The 18096-nt window shown below is 50.5% G+C and overlaps 1 protein-coding gene across 1 annotated transcript in view; it reads left to right on the top strand.

Moving 5' to 3' along the window:
* The first annotated feature begins 14360 nt into the window (after positions 1–14360).
* MYO7A (myosin VIIA) overlaps positions 14361–18096 on the top strand; it is a 95375-nt gene continuing 91639 nt past the window's right edge. The window contains exon 1 of the mRNA XM_066249646.1: positions 14361–14436. Coding sequence (XP_066105743.1) covers positions 14431–14436 — 6 coding nt within the window. The 5' untranslated portion in view covers positions 14361–14430. The remainder of the gene's footprint in view (positions 14437–18096) is intronic.

Genomic DNA, 18096 nt, shown 5'->3' with positions numbered 1-18096 from the left:
GGGCAAAACTGTACCCTTTCTCTATGTATCTCTGTATGCGTGCACGCTGTACACACTCATGTAATCACTTTTCAATATCTCTTTCAGATGAACACTCGGGTTGGGGTGGAGAGGTGAGTGCCCGATTAGCCAACTTGGGGCTTCTGGGGCCGACATGTGGGTCTTTGCTCAGCCACATCCACCTGGGCCTTGGAGTGATCCAGGACCAACTGGCAGACCTGCGGGCTTCAGCCCTGGGGGTTTGGCCCTGCCCAGACCTCCACAGCAGAACTTGTTTTGCAGCCTTTGCTTGGGCCAGGCTGGCTCCTGGATGTGCAGAGGTCCCTGGTTCCCAGGAGGGCCTGGGGATGGGGCAGGTGAGGTTGGAGTTCTTCCAGGCTGGGACTGGAGGGTGGGTGGGGAGAACAGTTGCTCTGCGTGCCTGGTGCACCCTTCATTCCACAGGGTCCCAGTTCCTCTTTGCAGAGGGACAGGCCTCCAGTCCACACCACCGCGTCTGGGCTTCACTCCCCTCAGGGCACACTGTGGGGTCGGGGGACTCTTACTGTTCTCAGAATAAACACTACTACAATCCAGAAAGACCTTCCTGTGTTTGTCTGTCCCTCAGATGGTTAGGGATAATGGAAGGAGTATTTCCTAGGTCCTAGTGACAGTCCTCTGGTCAGAGAAATAATGTGAAGGAAGACTTGGGTGTTCTAGCTGAGGCTGGACCCTGCTGCATACCCGTTGTGTCCATGAAATGAGATCATTGGGATTGTTCAGTTATTCCCTCAACTGGCCTTGTCTCAAGCCCATCCTAGGCACTAGGGATGCAGGGGACCAGCCACAGTCCCTGCTTTGGGGCAGTCTATTGTGGGAAGAACAATAGAAATAATCTGATTTGAACAAATACCTCAAAGAGAATAGCTGGTAAGGCAGTGTGGGAGTTCCTAGGACTGCTTGAGCCTGCTGGGAAAGGAAGGCATAGCCCTGATCCACTCATGAGACAGGGAACAGCCGTGTGAGGGGCAAAAGACAATGGGCTCCTGCAGGAGCAGGTGTACGTGGGAGACCACAGCTGGCAGCCTGAGCCACGAGGCTAAGGGCAACAGTGGGGGAAGCGGGATAGATCTTAGAGGCAGAGTGGACGGAGCTTGAAGACTGGGTTGGGGTGGAGAGCGAGAAAAACGTAATTTAAAGCCAATTCCTAGGTTTCCCCATCAGACCAGGAGAAAAGGACATTATGAGCTCTGTGCTCACCTCAGTGCAGAGCCCGGCCCCTAGCCTGTGCTCACCTCAGTGCAGAGCCTGGCCCCTAGCCTGTGCTGAGTAATAGCACCACCACATACCCCCCAGCTCCCAACCATTTCTCGCTCAGCCCTCACAGCTCGGACCTGCATTCTACCTGAGGCATCACGTGCTTCTCCAGGGCTCAGTTTTACCATCTGTAGAGCTGATGCCACTTGCCTGCCCAGCCTGGCTCAGCAAGAGGTCATTGGAGCAATGGTAGGTTCCGGAGCAGCTCCTGTGGGGGCCATCTGGCCAAGCACACTCCAGCAGCCAGGGGCCTTCAGGGGTCAGAATCGGCTCAGAGGGAGCCCTGGCCTCTGCCGAGGCTGAGTCCCCCCTCTGTCACTTCTCTAGGCAGAACTGGGTGCTCCACCTTGCTCCCAAAGCAGTGTGCACAGCAGGTGGCGCACTAGGGTGGCTGGGTCCTGGGGGATGGGTGCCCCAGCCTTTGAAGTGGTCCCTTCGCTGCAGACCTGCCCCAGTTACAGAGGCTGGGGATCCAAAGAACACCTCCCTCTGCCCAGGCCTAGAGCTGCCCCTGAAGAGGTCGGGCACTGATGGGGCAGCTGTCAGGGTGGCTGTAGGCAAAGGGTAGTGATGAGGAAGTGCCAGGACTCAGCCAGAAGTCCTCAATGTTGCTGTCTGCCAGTGCTGGTAACAAACATCTCGTTGCTCCTCCTTGTTTATCACACCCCTCCCCCAAAGTCACACATTTCACTTTATTTTGTATGTGTCCCTGCTAAATGCAGGGTTGCTCCAAGTCAGCTGGTCTGAGTTTCCTGGATGATTATAGACAGGACTGAGCCCCCTCCCTGCAGCAGGCTGTGGGGCAGTGGTGAACTGAGGCGCTCCAGGCGGACACATCCGAGGGGCACCTTCAGGGAGTGGCCTGGGGCGAGGGCGGCGTGTCCACAGGGGTAGGGGAGAAAGGCCTAGAACGCAGGCTTGCAGCATCCTGCCCTGCCTGGCCCTTTCCTCTCAGTCTCAAACAGCCATTTATAGAGGAGAAAAGAGGCTTCGTGGAAGGCAGGCAGGGGCCAGGGCTCAGCAAATCAGTGACCAAGTCAGGATCAGGACGCCCTTTCCCACCAGGTGCTGAGAGGGCAGGTGGTGTAACTGCAAACGAACGGAGGCAGCTGAGGCCAGGATGGGTGGCCCCAGCCCGGTCCCGCACTGCTCACAGCACAGCCGAGAGAGACCCCAACGCCCTACCTCCCTCTGGGCTGCCAGCGCTCGGCACAGAGCCCTGGGCAGCACCGCCCGCCCCCACGCTGATGTCATGGCACCCAGACCTTGGAGGCCCCTCCGACTCCGCCCCCAGGGGGAAGGCTCTGGAGTGGGGAGGAAAGGGTAGCAGTGCCGGCTGGACAGCTGACCTGGGCAGGAAAAAAAGGGAGAGATTGAGAGGGAGAGAGAGTCACATAGTGCAAAACAGAAAGAACCAGAGAGACCCCCAGAGTGAGCTTTGGAGCAAGACAGAGGAAGAGAGGACGAGTATCTGCAGATTACCCCAGACCCTTGGCCCCAGCTTCCCGAGCCCTCCGTGCGGGTGACAGCTGCACCCAGGCTGGTGGCCTGCTGGGACCCAGGTCAGTATGGGCTGCCCCTGTCCTGGGCACTGGGAGAAGGGTTTGCTAAGCTTTGGGGTGTGCCATGGTCTTGGGCCTCCCGGAGCCCCTGGAGCCACAGCCATCTGCTCCTGCCCTGGGCCTCCTGCCACCTTCGGGGGCTCAGCCACAGCGGCCATCAGATGAAACTGTCCTGAGCCTGGGAAGAGGGGGGCTTGTACCCTGAAAAAGGGAAGAGCCAAGGCTAGGATGTTCATTGAATTGTCTCTGACCAGGGCAGGGAGCAGCCAGGCTGGGGGTGACAGGGAAAGTCCACTGTCGCTGCCTTTGTCTCCTGTGGCCTTTCTTCGACACTTTATTTCTCTTTCTCCTCAGATAAGTCACTTCCTTCCTCTGTGCTTCAGAGTCCCGATCTGTGAAATGGGACTGTGAAGCCTCCCCAGCCCGGGCTGTTGTGGGGTGAAATAAATCAGGGCTGGGATGGCACAGAGATAGAAACACAGTTCTGTGTTCCCAGTTCTCAATTTGTGAAGCAGTTACCTTGAACATGGACTAGTTCTTTTTCTTAGGAAAAACACATGTTGATCTTAGTTTTTCCTTTTGGGTAGCTCTTAAATTCTACGTCCTCACCCAAGGCCCCAAATCTTAATGAAAACCCTGGTTCTGCCCCCTGGCTCTCAGGGCTCACGCGGGCACAGGATGCCAGCACGTTGCAGGGCTTCCTCTTCAGACATAGCTCCCTGAGGCAGCTGCCTGATAGCTCTGTTGAATTTCCTTCCCCACCAGACACCCAAGCCCGGTGCAGCTCTCTGGGAGGCTGTGTGCCTGCTGTGTCCCAGAGCTCCAGGGCAGGGGTCAGGGCTCGGGTGTCAGGCAGTGTCATGGGCAGGGGATCAAATGCCCCAGTGCCTCTGAATGGGCCTTGTGAAAAATTGATGCTCATCCTGGGGGGCTGGTGGGGGGCTGGAGCAGCCTCACGCCAGGGCCTGTGGGCTGGGGCCACCTCGAATCACCTTACTCAGTCCCACAAGTCCTTCTTGAGTTGTCTTTAGGCCTGGCCCTGTGCTGTGTGAGGTGATGGCTGAACCCCACACCCTTGCCCTGGATCAACTCCCCAACTTTGGGGTCAGAGGTAGAGATAGACCCTGACCAGACAACATAATGCATACAATCAGGGCTGGATAGAGGGAAATATCAGGACTCTTGGCAGCCTGGCAGTGGTCAGGGAAGGCTTCCTAGAAGAAGTACCATCTGAACTGAGCATGAGTGGGAATTTACTACTCAGAATTCCAGGTGGAGGAGCCAGCATAAGCAAAGGCCAGAAGGTATGAAAAGGGTTGGCACATTTCGGGAATAGTAAATGCTGAGCATGGTCCGAGTGCAGGGGTGGGGAAGGAAGAAAGCACTGAGAGGCAAGACTGAGACACCAGCGGGAGCCACACAGTGCTGGGCCTAAGAAGCCAGACAGGGGACTTAGTGACTCCATCCTGGTGGCAATGGGTACTCTGGAAGAGTGTAGGCAGGCTCAGGCCATGACCCTCCCCTTGGGCCTGTCACCCACATTCCTGGAGCAGCCCTTAGCTGGAAGGCCCAAGACCAAGTCCTTGTCCTGAACTTGCCTGTCCTGCTGTGTAACGTTGGGCAAATCTTAGTCCCTCTCTGGGACCCTTTGCCCATATATCCAAACTTGCTACTTCCTAGGAGCCCTTTGGAATCTCTGAGCAGCAGTGATTCAGAGAAGAGTTCAGCTGAGGCTCAGGCCACACAAGCTGAGCTGCAACCAGAGGGAGAGAAGCCAGGGAGGGTTTCCCAGAGGCAAGAGGGGCTTGACATGGTCTCTCCCCCTGCAGAACCGTGCCTGGCCAAGTGGGCAGCAGGGCATCTGACAAAGAACAATGGTGATTCTTCAGCAGGTGAGTGCTCTCTGCACCCCATGGGCCTTCACCTTTCTATGCCAGGAACAACCCTCTTGGCTATTCTACCCCATCCCGTATTCTCTCATCCATATGCTTAACTGTGGAATACCCTCTCCAATCCTTTCTTTCAGAAAACTCCTATCTGTGCTTCAAAACTCAGCTGTGAAACTTTCCCTGACTGTCCCAGGCTCAGTCTAGAGCTACTCCCTCTGCTGTGTCTGTTGGGACTTCCTTTTCTCAGTGAACTCACTCCACTGGGTCGAAGTTATTTATTGACACACATCTCTGAATCCTCAGGCATTCCAAGCAGTGGAATAGCATGTGCAAAGGCCCAAATGCGGGAAAGGCATTGGGGAAAGGGAAGAGGAACTTGATAAGTTTACTGATGCCAAACTCGAAAGGATCTTGAGCCTGACTGGGGAGTGAGTTGGGGATGCCATGGCCTGAGCAGGTGCGCCCTGGGAAATTATGGGGAGGAAGAAGAGGTGCTGTCTCTGGCTGAGTCCTCCAGTCCAGCTTCCTTCCCAGGGCTACAGTGGCCCCTGACCCTTAGCCCTTCCCCGTGATCGGCCTGAGGCTCTAATGAGCTCCTGGTCTCCAGAGCCAGGAATGTGGGCCCTGAGCCAGGTGGGCCTGGCACCAGGCCTTAGGGCTGGTGGGGGTGTGTCCTCTGAGACCGTCAGAGGCCAATGGGCAGCTCGTTCTGAGGTTGTCTGTTCCTGTGAGCATGTGAGCCGTGTGGGTGGGAAGGCCAGCACCAGGGCAGAATCAGAAAGACAATCTTGTTCTAGAACTAAGGAAGACCCTTTCTGAAGCTCCTTGAGTATCCCAGCCTATCAGAGACAGCTAGGACCAATCAGAAGGACAGTCACTATAACTGGGTGTTTGCTGTGTGGCAGGCTTGTGCTCACACCCAGGGAGGGCCTCTGAAGCAGACCTCTGGCTGACTGTCCCCTCTGAACACTGGCCCACCTGACCCTGCAGGCAGCCTCTGCTGGGAGCAGGTGTCTAGGTGAATGCTGGCTTGACCTACCCCTCACACAGAAAGTGCATTTCTGTTACTTCTTTGGTTCTGGAAACAGTCTCAACTCTGGGGAGCTGGCCAGCTATGCAGCGCCACAGGCAGAGCCCACACACCTGGGCTCCATCTTGGGCGAATTTCAGGCATGTTCTTCAGCCTTCCTGAGTCTCAGTCTCCTCATCTGCAAAACAAGGATAAAACCTTCCTTTCCCTGGAAGGTTGTTGTGAAGATAAAATGCCATGAGGGATTCAGTCAAAGTGCTGCTTCTTTCCCCTGCCTCCTGGGTCTGCCCTCTTCCCCACCTCCTGCCCCAGAGGGCTCTGTCTCCCCTTCTCTTAGCTGACCTGCCGACTCACTACTCCCTTAGGGAGCCTTTCCTGCTCTGCTCCTGTTAGAATCCATCACTCCACCTTCTTCCCCTGCTTACTGGGGCCTCCTGGGGAGCCTGGAAATGGGGGACAACCTTTGTCCTGCTCCCCACTGTCTCCTCAGCCCCAGCACCAGCCCACTCAGAGCTCTGCACTGAATGAATGAACAATTGTCACTACACCCTCATTTGGTCCGAGCGGCTAGGGCAGACAGTGTTACCTACGTTAAAGGGAGGTTGAGAATGGAATGGCATTGTGCATACACACTGCTTAGCCCAGTGCCAGACACAGCTCACAAAAGGTTAGCTGCCATGACAATGACTACTAATAAAATCATAGTAGTGGTGTTCCTGTGTGAGAATTCTCCAGTCTTTTCTCTCTGTCACTTTATTTAGGATAAAAATCTTAGGAAACCTCAAGGGATATGATGGTTCTTTCCCATGTGTTGAGTGTGCCTATGTGGGACATATCCGTGATAGAAATTCAATCCTTCCCTGCCTCTCCCCCTCCCGGCAGGATACCAAGCACAAGAAACAGTTTCACAAAGAGGGACTAAGATTCGAAAATATGAATTTATTTTTTCATTTGTTGAGTTCTAATTCTTCAAAAGTAGCATCCATATTGGTCCTTAGGTACTCTCTATACATGATCTTATTTTGTTGCCAAGGGGCTAGGACAGGCGTGGCCAACAGTTTTTGCCCCCGGGCCAGATTAGAAAGAAAACTTTTTTCACGGGCTGGACGAAATATTAAAATTAAAAAATGTTAAATACAAAAACCGATTCGTTTAAGTAAATAAAATTTTATTATGTAATTTGTTTATGAATAACTGTGAATGAAAAAATTTAATATACAATATTATTTTATTTATTTATTTATTTTCATTTTTCCGAAGCTGGAAATGGGGAAGCAGTCAGACAGACTCCCACATGCGTCTGACCGGGATCCACCAGGCACTCCCACCAGGGGGTGATGCTCTGCCCCTCTGAGTGTGTTGCTCTGTTGCATCCAGAGCCATTCTAGCGCCTGGGGCAGAGGCCACAGAGCCATCCCCAGCGCCCTGGCCATCTTTGCTCCAATGGAGCCTTGGCTGCAGGAGGGGAAGAGAGAGACAGAGAGGAAGGAGAGGGGGAGGGGTGGAGAAGCAGATGGGCACTTCTCCTGTGTGCCCTGGCCAGGAACGAACCTGGGACTCCTGCACACCAGGCCAATGCTCTACCACTGAGCCAACAGGCTAGGGCCAATATACAATATTATTTTAATAAAAATATATTTTAATAAAAATATAATTACATACTGTATAAATATTCAAACTGTATTGCAATCAATCGAAATAATATTTAATTAATAGAATGAGCTTGAAGGGGTTATATTGCAAATAAAACAATTATTTCATTTTACAAACAGCCTGGACACTTTTTCGGTTAACAACTGCAGCTATTGTCTATGCTACAATGCCACTTGATTCAGCACACTTGACCACAAAAATAACGAATTGTTTGACCTTGGGTGTGTATTGGCAAACTCTGCCTAAAAGAATGTGGGTTTCACATTGCCGCTAAACGTCAAACAGTTCATATTGAGTACAGACGAGTACAAAAGTTGTAAACCTTTATAATGGAATTTAAAAAATATATAAGTATGATGAATCCATTCTACCAATTATTGGAATTCTCTTCTGCATATCACTACCTTCTTAAATATCTTGATTTCCAACAATCAAAGATGCTTCCACTTCTGAGTAGCTGAGATTTTAAAGTAGCAAAGAATATTAAAAATTTAATTACGGGCTGCATAAACTCATTATGTGGGCCAGATTTGGCCGGCGGGCCGGATGTTGGCCATGCCTGTGCTAGGAGGTAGGGATCTTCATGCCTCATCACAGGTGAAGAAACTGAAGCCCAGATAAAGTAATTCAGACATAAATTGGCAGGTCCACACAGGCTAGGAAGCCATGATTGTGAGGGGGTCCCCAGATAGGGAAAAGAGACCTTGGGAGGGAACTGTTGCACAGGGCACAGAGCTACGACCTGGGAGCAGGTACAGGGGGGAGGTCAGACTCTTCCTGCTAGGTTACATTTGCAGAACATGTGTTCTTTCCTAGGGACTCTGTGGCGATCTGGGAAGATTGTGTTGACAGCTTCAGGAGTTGGGTGGGGTGCCTAGAGATTCCTATTGTGCCAGATGTTACCTCCGCTAGCCAAGTTCTCACTCACCCACCCAGCAACGTGGCACTGAACCCCTTCTCTGTACCAGGCTGAGCACAAAGGATGCAGAGATAAATTGACTGCTCCCTGTCCTAGAGGAGTTACCAGACTAAAGTAGAAGGAGGCTCAGAAACACGACAAGGGTACCAGTGGGTGGAACTGTGATAGCAGGAGTCCCTCTGGGTAGAGTGGTTTGGGAGGGAGCCTGGGGAGAGGGAGGCTTCTGCCCTGCCTCTAGTGGTAGTAGGGTGTCAGGGAAGGCTCTGAGGCTTTTGTGATAGTCCCTCGCATACAGACAGGGGACTGAGGTCTCAGGAGAAAGACCTTGCCCTAGGTTGCAAGGCCAGCTGGTGCTTGCGAGAACCCAGAGATCTGTGGTGCACATTACCCGCTTCTGGTAGGATCTCAATGAAGGCTGCTGTGGTTTAGCGTGATGATATTTCTGGCTTTGTGGTAGGGCCATAGTAGGGACTGGATGTACTTTGCCCAGATTCATGGGCAAAGTGGAGTTTGAAGATAAATTTGTGGGCTGTTGATAACAGTTAGATTGATCCTTTTATTAAAACATAATGTCTCTGTCTCTTGTAATAACTTTTGGCTTAAAGTACATTTTGCCTGATATTAGTATAGCCATCACAGCTATTCTTTGGTTATTATTTGCATGAAATATATTTTTCTATTGTTTCACTTTCAACCCATTTGTATATTTGGAGCTAGAGTGAACCTCTTGTAGATACCACATACATGGATCATTTTAAACTATTCTGCTAACCTCTAACGTTTAATTGAAGAATTTAATTCATTTCCATTGAAAGACTTCTGCCGTTTTGCTATTTTTAATATGTCATATCTTTCCCCCCTTCAGTTCCTCTATTATTGCCTTTCTTTGTGTTAATTGATCCCCACCCTTGCAGTGGACTGTTTTGATTCTCTTCTCATTTCCTCTTCTGTATGTATACACTTTTCTGGCGATTACCCTAGTGTTTGCAGTTAACATCTTACATTACAATCTAGTGGAACTTCATACCAACTTAGCTTCAATAGCATATAAAAACTTTGTTCCTTTACAGCTCCATTCCTTTCTTTATATTATTATCAGGAATTATATATTTCTACCCTGTATGTTCATTAACATAGATTTGTAATTGTTTGATGCATTTGTCCTTTAAATAATATATGTAGAAAAGAAGGCTGAGGAAGAGGAGGTACAAACTAAAACTAACAATAATCAGACTTATAATTACCTATGTGGTCCCCTTTCCCAAGCTTCTTTATTTTTTGTATGGCTTTGAGTTACCATCTAGTGCCTTTTAATTTTAGTTGACTATGTTTAACATTTCTTTTTTTTTTTTTTTGTATTTTTCTGAAGTTGGAAATGGGGAGGCAGTCAGACAGACTCCCACGTGCGCCCGACCGGGATCCACCTGGCATGCCCACCAGGGGGCGATGCTCCGCCCATCTGGGGCATCACTTTGTTGCACCCAGAGCCATTCTAGCACCTGAGGCAGAGGCCATAGAGCCATTCTCAGTGCCTGGGACAACTTTGCTCCAATGGAGCCTTGGCTGCGGGAGGGGAAGAGAGAGACAGAGAGGAAGGAGAGGGGGAGGGGTGGAGCAGATGGGTGCTTCTCCTGTGTGCCCTGGCTGGGAATCGAACCTGGGACTCCCGCACACCAGGCCGACGCTCTACCACTGAGCCAACCAGCCAGGGCCAGATTTCTCTTTTGTTTTTGAAGGATGGTTTTGCCAGATATAGAATTCTAGTTTATCAGGGTTTTTTTTTTTTCTTTCACCACTTTAAATATACCACCCTTAGCTTTCATAGTTTCTGATGAGAAATTGGCTATTAATCATACTGAAGATCCTTTGTATAGAAAATCGAATTCTCTCTCATGCTTTTAAGATTCTCTTTTTGTCTTTTGACAGTTTGATTATAATGTGTCTCAATATGGATCTTTTTGAATTTATCCTACTTGAAATTTATTGAACTTTTTGTATGTATAGGTTCATATCTTTCATCAAGTTTGGGGAATTTTTGGCCAGTATTTCTTCAAATATTCTTTCTGCTCCCCTCTCTCTCCTCTCCTTTGGGGTTCCCATTATGCATACATTGGTCTATTTGATGGTGTCTCACAGGTTTGTTAGTCTCTGTTCATTTTTTAAATTCTTTCTTTCTTTTTGCTCTGCAGACTGGACAGTCTCAATCTATTTTCAAGTTTGCTGATTCTTCATTTTGCCTCATCATACCTGCTATTGAACCCTTCTAGTGAATTTTTCATATCAGTCATTATTCTTTTCAACTCCAGAATTTCTATTTGCTCCCTTTTTATAATTTCTGTCTCTTTATTGATATTCTTTTTTTTGGTGAGATGTTGTCCTCATTTCCTTCAGTTCTTTGAGCATATTTAAGACAGTTGATTAAAGTCTTTGTCTATTCAGTCCAAAGTCTGGGCTTCCTCAGGGAAAGTTTTTATTAATTCCAAATTTTTTCCCCTGTGAATAGGCCATAATTTCTTGTCTCTTTATGTGCATATATATATCACATTTGTAAACTGGACATTTTGAATATTATAATGTGACAACTCTGGAAGTCAGATTCTCTCCTTTTCCCAGGGTTTGTTGTTGCTGCTTGTTTTGAGTTATAGTTTTGTTTAGTGACTTTTCTAAACTATTTTTGTGGAGACTGTATTCTTTGATGTGTGTGGTCACCACAGTCTAACATACCTGGACCAAAGCAAAACAAATCAAAACTCTTGGTCTTTGCAAATGGGCTCTCTGTGTGGGTTGAGACATGCCTTCAATGCTCAGCCAACTCTGCCTAAGCCTTCACTTCTTATCTGCATAGAACTTGAAGGTAAGTTGGATGTGAGAGCTAGGGACCCTCTTGGGCTTTTTCTGAACATTTGTCCAACCCTGGGCATGTATGTGGTCTTTTAGATTCCCAGATATATGCAGGAGCTTTTCAAAGCCCATGTTCCCTGAAGCATCTCATTCCCTACTTTTTTCCCAGGCTTTCTAGAGTGTCCACTGTTTGTTTCAACTGATTACTTATTTTCCTCAGGCAGCAGTAGGCAGTTCACTTGCCTTTCGATATTTTTGACCATTGCTCTCCATAGCTCTTGTCTTCCCTGGGGGAGTTCCAAGTTAAGGAAATAAAGGCAAACCCTTTACATTATTCCTTCAGTGAACCCCCAGACAGGTTAAAATAATAGTGATCCTTTAATAACCCAAGAACCCACACCAGGGATGCATGCTGCCATCTTTAAGATCACCACCAGGGTGTAGGTGGGTGGGGGATGGTTAGATTAAAACACCACAAAGCTCTTCTGCTGAGTTACAGTCACTTTTCTCTCCATTAAATGCTCATTTTGTTACTGTAAACCTTTGAATATTTTTCTACAGTTCCAATAAAGTTGATTCTGATAGTTGTTGCCATGTTTTTTGGTGTTTCTGTAAGGGGATTGGTTCTTGGAGTTCCCTACTCTGCCATCTTCACTGACACTACTTGTTGATGGCAGTTGGCACAGTTATTTCCCACAAGCTTTTTGTCCCAACTTACTATATATTCTTGGGTAAGTCCTTGAACCTCCTCTGAGCCTCAGGCTCCCCATCTATAAGATGGGTGGCCAGAATTGAACTGGATGGTGGTGTGATGCGGTGAGGGTAGCACCATGGGTCTGTGTGAGGCACTAAAGGAGTACAGAAAGAAAGTTAGTGGGGAGGCGGGGGGCTGCATGGACCAGGGGTCACATGATGCAGTGGAGCCTTGTGGGTAGGTGGGGGCAGGAAGAAGATAATGGGGTGAAGCAACCCTGGCAGAAGGCACAGCATGTGCAAAGGTGGAGGCCCTATCCTGGGTGGTCAGGGTAGCAGAAGGTGAACCTGGAGTAGCAGTGAGCCCTAGTGCTGGGAGAGGATCTGATGTGATGCCAGAGTGGGTCACAGAGGCATTAGACTTGCCTCCCAGACTTGGTACACAAGCCACCAGAGGGAGAAATCCTATTTTCAGGCTGCAACTCAGGGTGGCCTGGGTGCTGGGTGTGAGGGGTTGACCAGTGGGCCTGGGTCTGGCAAGTGCCAGGCTTTCACCATGTTGCTGGGTCTCTTCCAGGGGGCCTCTGTCCACCCACCAGACCTGCTTTACCATCTCTTCCTTCCGCTTCTTTGTGCTTTGCTGTTCTCTCTTCTGAACGCCATACTCCTCATGTCTGCCTAAAAATATCACAACATCCAGTTTTCACCTCATACCATGACTTGCTCAGTTAGTAATAACCAACATTCACAGAGCACATCTGTTATAACAGGCACGAATCTGAGTGAGTCACACGTGTTAACCTACTAAACTCTGTCATTCCACAGATGAGGCAACAAAGGCACACAGAGGTTGAGGAACTTTCTCAAGGTCACACAGCTTGTGAGAAGCCTAGCCTGGATTGAACCTAAGCTATCTCCAGAGTCCAACCTCTTGGTGGCATGCTATCCTGTCTCTCTAGGGCTAATCTGTCCCTTATCTGGTGGTACCATTCTTATCTGTGTCTGGGTCTGTCTACCCCTTATCCCTGGGCTGGTAGCTCTGAGGACAGTGTCCCCAAGCTTTAGTCTGAGTCTGTGAAGGGTGGTTAAATGGATAGATGAAAGGACACCTGGAAGCCCACCACCAGCACCTCCCTGCATCTGAGGGTCTGATTCCTGTTCCCATGGGTTTCTGGAGGGTGGGGTGAGCAGGCAATAGGTATGTGTGTTCAGGGCTTAAATGTGAGAAATAGCCTGCCGGAAGGTAGGGTCCCTGAAAAGGCACAAGGAGTGGGCGGGGATCATGGCAGTCAGTCTAATTTGTGCTAGGTGGCAATGCACTGTGTCCCTGGGGCTGTGACACGGTTTTGGGGTAGAAGGCAGCCTGGGTCCAGCCAAGAAGCTCTGAGTTCTGTGTGAGGCATCACTGTCTCCTTCCCAGCTACCCCGCCCCCCCTGCTCCCTGCCTGTTTGCTTGTTTATGGTGGGAGCAGTTGGGCTTCTAGAATTTCAGACAATGTTGGGGACCAAAACTGGGAACAAGAGACCTTGAAGAGAGAAAAGAATAGCGAAAGAAGGGAGGAAGCTAAAGATAAGAAGGGAGAAGATAAGGGTGTACGGAAAGTCATAGGGTTAAGGCCTTTGATGAGAAACTGGGCACCCCACACCCTCTGGGGGAGACAGTGGCCACTGTGGCTCAGAACCCAGCACAGATCAGAGCCTGTGTGGCTGCCAGGACACAGGAGCAGAGCTTGGTATCCACTGTAGGGTGACCTCTGAGCCGTTAAGTGTTGCTTGAGGTACTCAGGAACCAGGGATTGCCGTAACCTGGGCCTCAGTGCCTCCTCTACAGGCTGGAGGTCACGAGCTGGCTGGCCTCAGAGGCTGACCAAGGGCCAGAGGCACTCCAGGGGCTTTGCCTGCAAAACCCGGCCCCCAACAGCCCCAGATTTTATCTGCCCTCACCTCCCACTTGCAGCTAGTGAGCTAGGAAGATCTTTGATGCACCTTCTCTTTAGTCTTAAAAATTCATGAAGTTTATTGTGTTCTACTCCATAACATTTCCACGTTTCTTTTCACAAAAACACACTGATTTTCTCTAAAACTGCAGTCAAGGTGAGTTTCCAAGCGCCCCATTTATGCTGAGGCCTCGCAGCTCGGTTGCCACCTGCTGCGGTCCTGGTGAACCCAGCTGGGAATTCCCGAGGATATTGGGGTGCTGGGGGTCCCCGCCGAGATGAGAGTGCGGGGGCGCCCCCTCCCCGTTCCCGCCCGCGGGCGTCACCTAAGCCGCCGTTGCCATGGGCCCGCGGCAGATGGCCGGGTTTAGGGTTCCCCGAGGGCGGCGCGCACCGGATTAGGTGAATTAGGGAGCCCGAGCCGTGCTACAGCCAGAGCTGCCGCCAGACCCTCGGCGTCATGGAGCCCCCCGCCCACCCCGAAGACCCCGCGGACTCTGCCGACCCCGCAGACCCTGGCGACCCCGTCACCCCCGCCGAGGCGCGCGCCAAGCCCGGCAAGTGGGCGCTGGTGCGCAGCCTGAACCAGGCGTTGAAGACCTACGCGGTCATGCCGGTGAGGCCCGGCCGGGAGGGGAAGGGTGCGCCCCGGGGACCCCGTCCGGACCTCAGTTTCCCTGCCTGTCAGGCTCCAGAAGGACCATAGAGTCGCGAAGCGTCAGGTTGCATCCAGACGGGATCGTGGTGAGGGGGCTTGCGGTGCTGCATTCAGTCTGACCCACAGCGTGCGTTGGCCCTCGCTGCCCCTCCCTGGGTTTAGAGGTTTGCATTCACCCAGGGGGGATGGGCCAGGGCCCAGAAGGGGTTTTCCTGCCTTCACCAGGGTCCAGAGCAAGGAGCCCTCCAGGTGCTCCAGGGGCCTGACTGGCCGCTGAGTCTCCTTTATCACCTAAGGTTAGCAACTGGACACTTCTTTGCACAGGCGCCCCTGGCAAGTCCGTTGGCTCACCTTTCCCACCCGTGAAAGGGGGCTCATAAAACCAGCATACTAGAGTGATTCTGAGAGAGTGTGTGTGTGTATGTGTTGAAACAGACTCTTTTTCATTCCACAAACCGACCGACCCTGAGCCCCAGGCCTGTCCCAGAGGAGGGAAGGGGCATAAAGGGCTAAGGCCTTTGATGGCAAACTGGGCTCGTGCCTGGGCAGAAGCTGGGAGACATCCAGGAAAACTTGCATTTGCGTGGCTCTCTCCTCTTCACGGGCGCTGACTTCTTCCATTTTAATTAGGGCCGGTGAACACTGAGGCCCAGAGAGCCAGAAAGACTTACCCAAAGTCACACAGTTTAGTAGCAGAACTGGGACCTGAACCCAGATCTTTTAACTATGTATTCACTGTGGATGTTCGCCCACTTCCCGTGGGGGGCACCAGGGTTTTGGTGTAACCTTGAGAACTTTTAGACAGATCCGTTCTAAGAAATCACCACTCTGGGGCTGGGAGACTTTCTGCTCCAGCAACTTATGTGATAGCAGAGAAGCTGGAACTTGCCCCAAGCTACACAGCCACACTGAGACATGTGTCACACCACTCATGGGGTTGTTGATTTAAGGTAAAGTCTCTAGTGGGGCGCCTTTCCTGGTAGGGTGGTAGGAGTGGGGCCAGGTGCAGTCAGGGCTGCCTGGAGTCTAGCCATGGAATGGGAGGGTCTGGTGGGGTTAACCTGGGGCTCAGGGTCCCTTTGCTCTCACCCTTCTTCCTGCCCCTCAAAAAACGTTCATATTCTTTTACATCTTCCTTCCCTCACCCACCCAGCAACTCCTGACTCATGCCGTTTTTGGTTCAGACTCTGCAGAGACTCACAGCTTTATTGGTCAGTGATTTGATGAGTGACTGTGGCCAAGTTCCTTTCTCTCTTTGGACCTTAGTTTCATCATCTGTAAAATGAAAACCCTTACCACCTGGCTCCACTCTGTTGCTCCAAGGACTTTCCCTGGGACCATGGGAACTTCCCCCTCAGGGTTCTCAGGACCTGGAATTTGCCCTGAAACCTCTTAGCTGTCATTTTAGCCTCTTTTCTCATGTTCCGACCTAGAGCAGAGACAGCTAAGTCACCGCCCTCCTGGTATCAGTCCTTGGTTGGGAGAGTTCTAGCTACTTCTGTTTGTTATGTCCCCAAGTTCCTCGTTTAGCTTTTCTCAGCCTCCATCTCCTGCTGACATGAGGTCTTTGATTTTGGTTCTTTTGTTCCCTGAGTGGGATGCCTTTTCTCACCTGTACTTTCTGACTCAGCCTGTTAGCCTTTGTCCTCTAGCCTCCCTCAGCCCAAGCTTCCAGCGTTCATTTTGGGCCCATGAGTCATCTATGTGCAGAGACCCTAGCAGTGCTCCCCAGTCTGCTCACAGAGCTGAGTTCAGGGCTGAGCCCAGGGCATGTGGGAAAAAAGCACTGGATTTGGAATTTGCTGGGCTTGGCTTCATTTCTGGCTCTACCACAAAACAGCTGTGTGAACTTGGGCACGTTTCTTGACTCCTAGAGGAAATAAGTGGAGATAGAATCTTCTGCTTACGGGTTATCACGAGGTCCAATGAAATAGTTAAATACAAGGAAGCATCTAACTCCCTACAGGGACCATAATGGGGATAATGGGGCATTAGCACAGAGTAATGTCCTGGTACCACGGCCCCCGTGTCTGGCCTCTGGGAGTCAGTCAGTTTCTCTTCTCTTTCTCACACACATGTACACATACGACACATTCTCCTCTCTCATACATACTCTCTTCCATGCTCTCTTTCTTACACACTCATATCCACACTCTCACATGCTTGCTCATGTTCTCTCTCTCTCTCTCTCTCTCTCTCTGAGAGAACAATTCTGCTTTTCTGTGTTTGACTTTAGGGAGTTACGAATCAAAGACTCAGACCCAGCCCCACCCACCCTCAGAGGGCTGCCAGCTAGTGGGGACCCAGCACGGGTGGTGGTGGCCCCGCCTGGTTGGTGCTGGCTGTACTGAAGGACGCCTTCCTGTTCCACAGAGCAGCCAGGGTGAAGTTTTGAAAATCCCTCCATTCTTCTGCTTAAAACCTCCCAATGGGTTCTTGTTATACTTAACAGAAAGTCCAGCTCCTGTTCATGACTTTCATGGCCTGGGTGACATGGTGCCTGCCCACATCCCCCTCATCTGGTTCCAGCCAGGGGCTGCCGTTACTGCTCCAGGCACTGCCCGTTTGCTGCTCTGCCCCAAAGCCTGGAACAGGACCGGCCCACAGCTGGCTCTCCACAAATATGTGTTGAATGAAAGAATAAACTCTTCAGGAGCGTGGAAGGTGGGGAAGGAGGAAAGTAGGAAGGTGGGGAGTGGCCAGGGAGAGTTGCTATTTGTTCTGGGTCTGGACAGACATGTGAGCAGCCACTCTTTGGAACGGTGGAGCGGGGGCAGGTGGAGAAAGACAGACTGAGCAGGGGTGTGTCTGGTGGTCCGATGATGGCTGGCACTCAAATAGGGTAAGGCGTGCAGCAGGAAGCGCGGCTTGGGTTTTGGGCGAAAGCAGTCGTGAGGCTTACATGGGGCAGTTTATGGAAGCAGCATTGCAGCCCGGACACACAGTAGATGCTCAGTAAACACCAGAGTTCTCCTCCCTTCCAGATGCTCTCCAATCAATTTTAGTTTTTATGGGAAAATGCTTGGTTTTGAAGTAAGTCTGTCTCTAACATGCGCTAACCTCCCATGAAGCGAAGGCTCCCAGTGGCGGCTGTGGCTAAAAAAATTGTTGTTTCTGGTAGGAATAGGGAGGGAGCTGAATGCTGATGATCTGACCTTGGGACTCACTGAGCCCACCTCTCACTGAGACGTATGGAAACTGAGGCTCCAAGTTGTCCAAGGCCAAGCAAGTCTTATAACCCAGTCTCCTGACTCGTAGCCCAGAGCTGTTTCTACTGGGCTATTCCCATGGACTTATTTCATTGTGACTCAGTTTTATCAGCTGTTAGATTTCAAACTGCTGTTTGATAGTAACATATTTTTATTAAGATGTCTACATTCTCTTGCCTTCCTGGGGAATTTAGGAACCACCAAAAAGAATATTCTTATTAGGATTAGAATAAAAACCAAACTTTGAGAGCCTTTGTTTTCTAGCCTTTGTGTTGCCCACCCTTACGACCAACCTCTCTCATCAAGTCCTGATACAATAGCTTCCTTGCTGTTCCTTCTTGCCTCAGGGCCTTTGCACTTCTCATTTTCTTTGCCCAGTTTTCTACCCTTTTCTTTCCTTGTCTGGCTG

The sequence above is a fragment of the Saccopteryx bilineata genome, chromosome 1 (assembly GCF_036850765.1).
Source record: "Saccopteryx bilineata isolate mSacBil1 chromosome 1, mSacBil1_pri_phased_curated, whole genome shotgun sequence".
In the NCBI taxonomy this organism is placed as follows: Eukaryota; Metazoa; Chordata; class Mammalia; order Chiroptera; family Emballonuridae; genus Saccopteryx; species Saccopteryx bilineata.
Note: the sequence above shows the minus strand (reverse complement) of the source record. Positions and strands in the feature narration are given on the sequence as shown.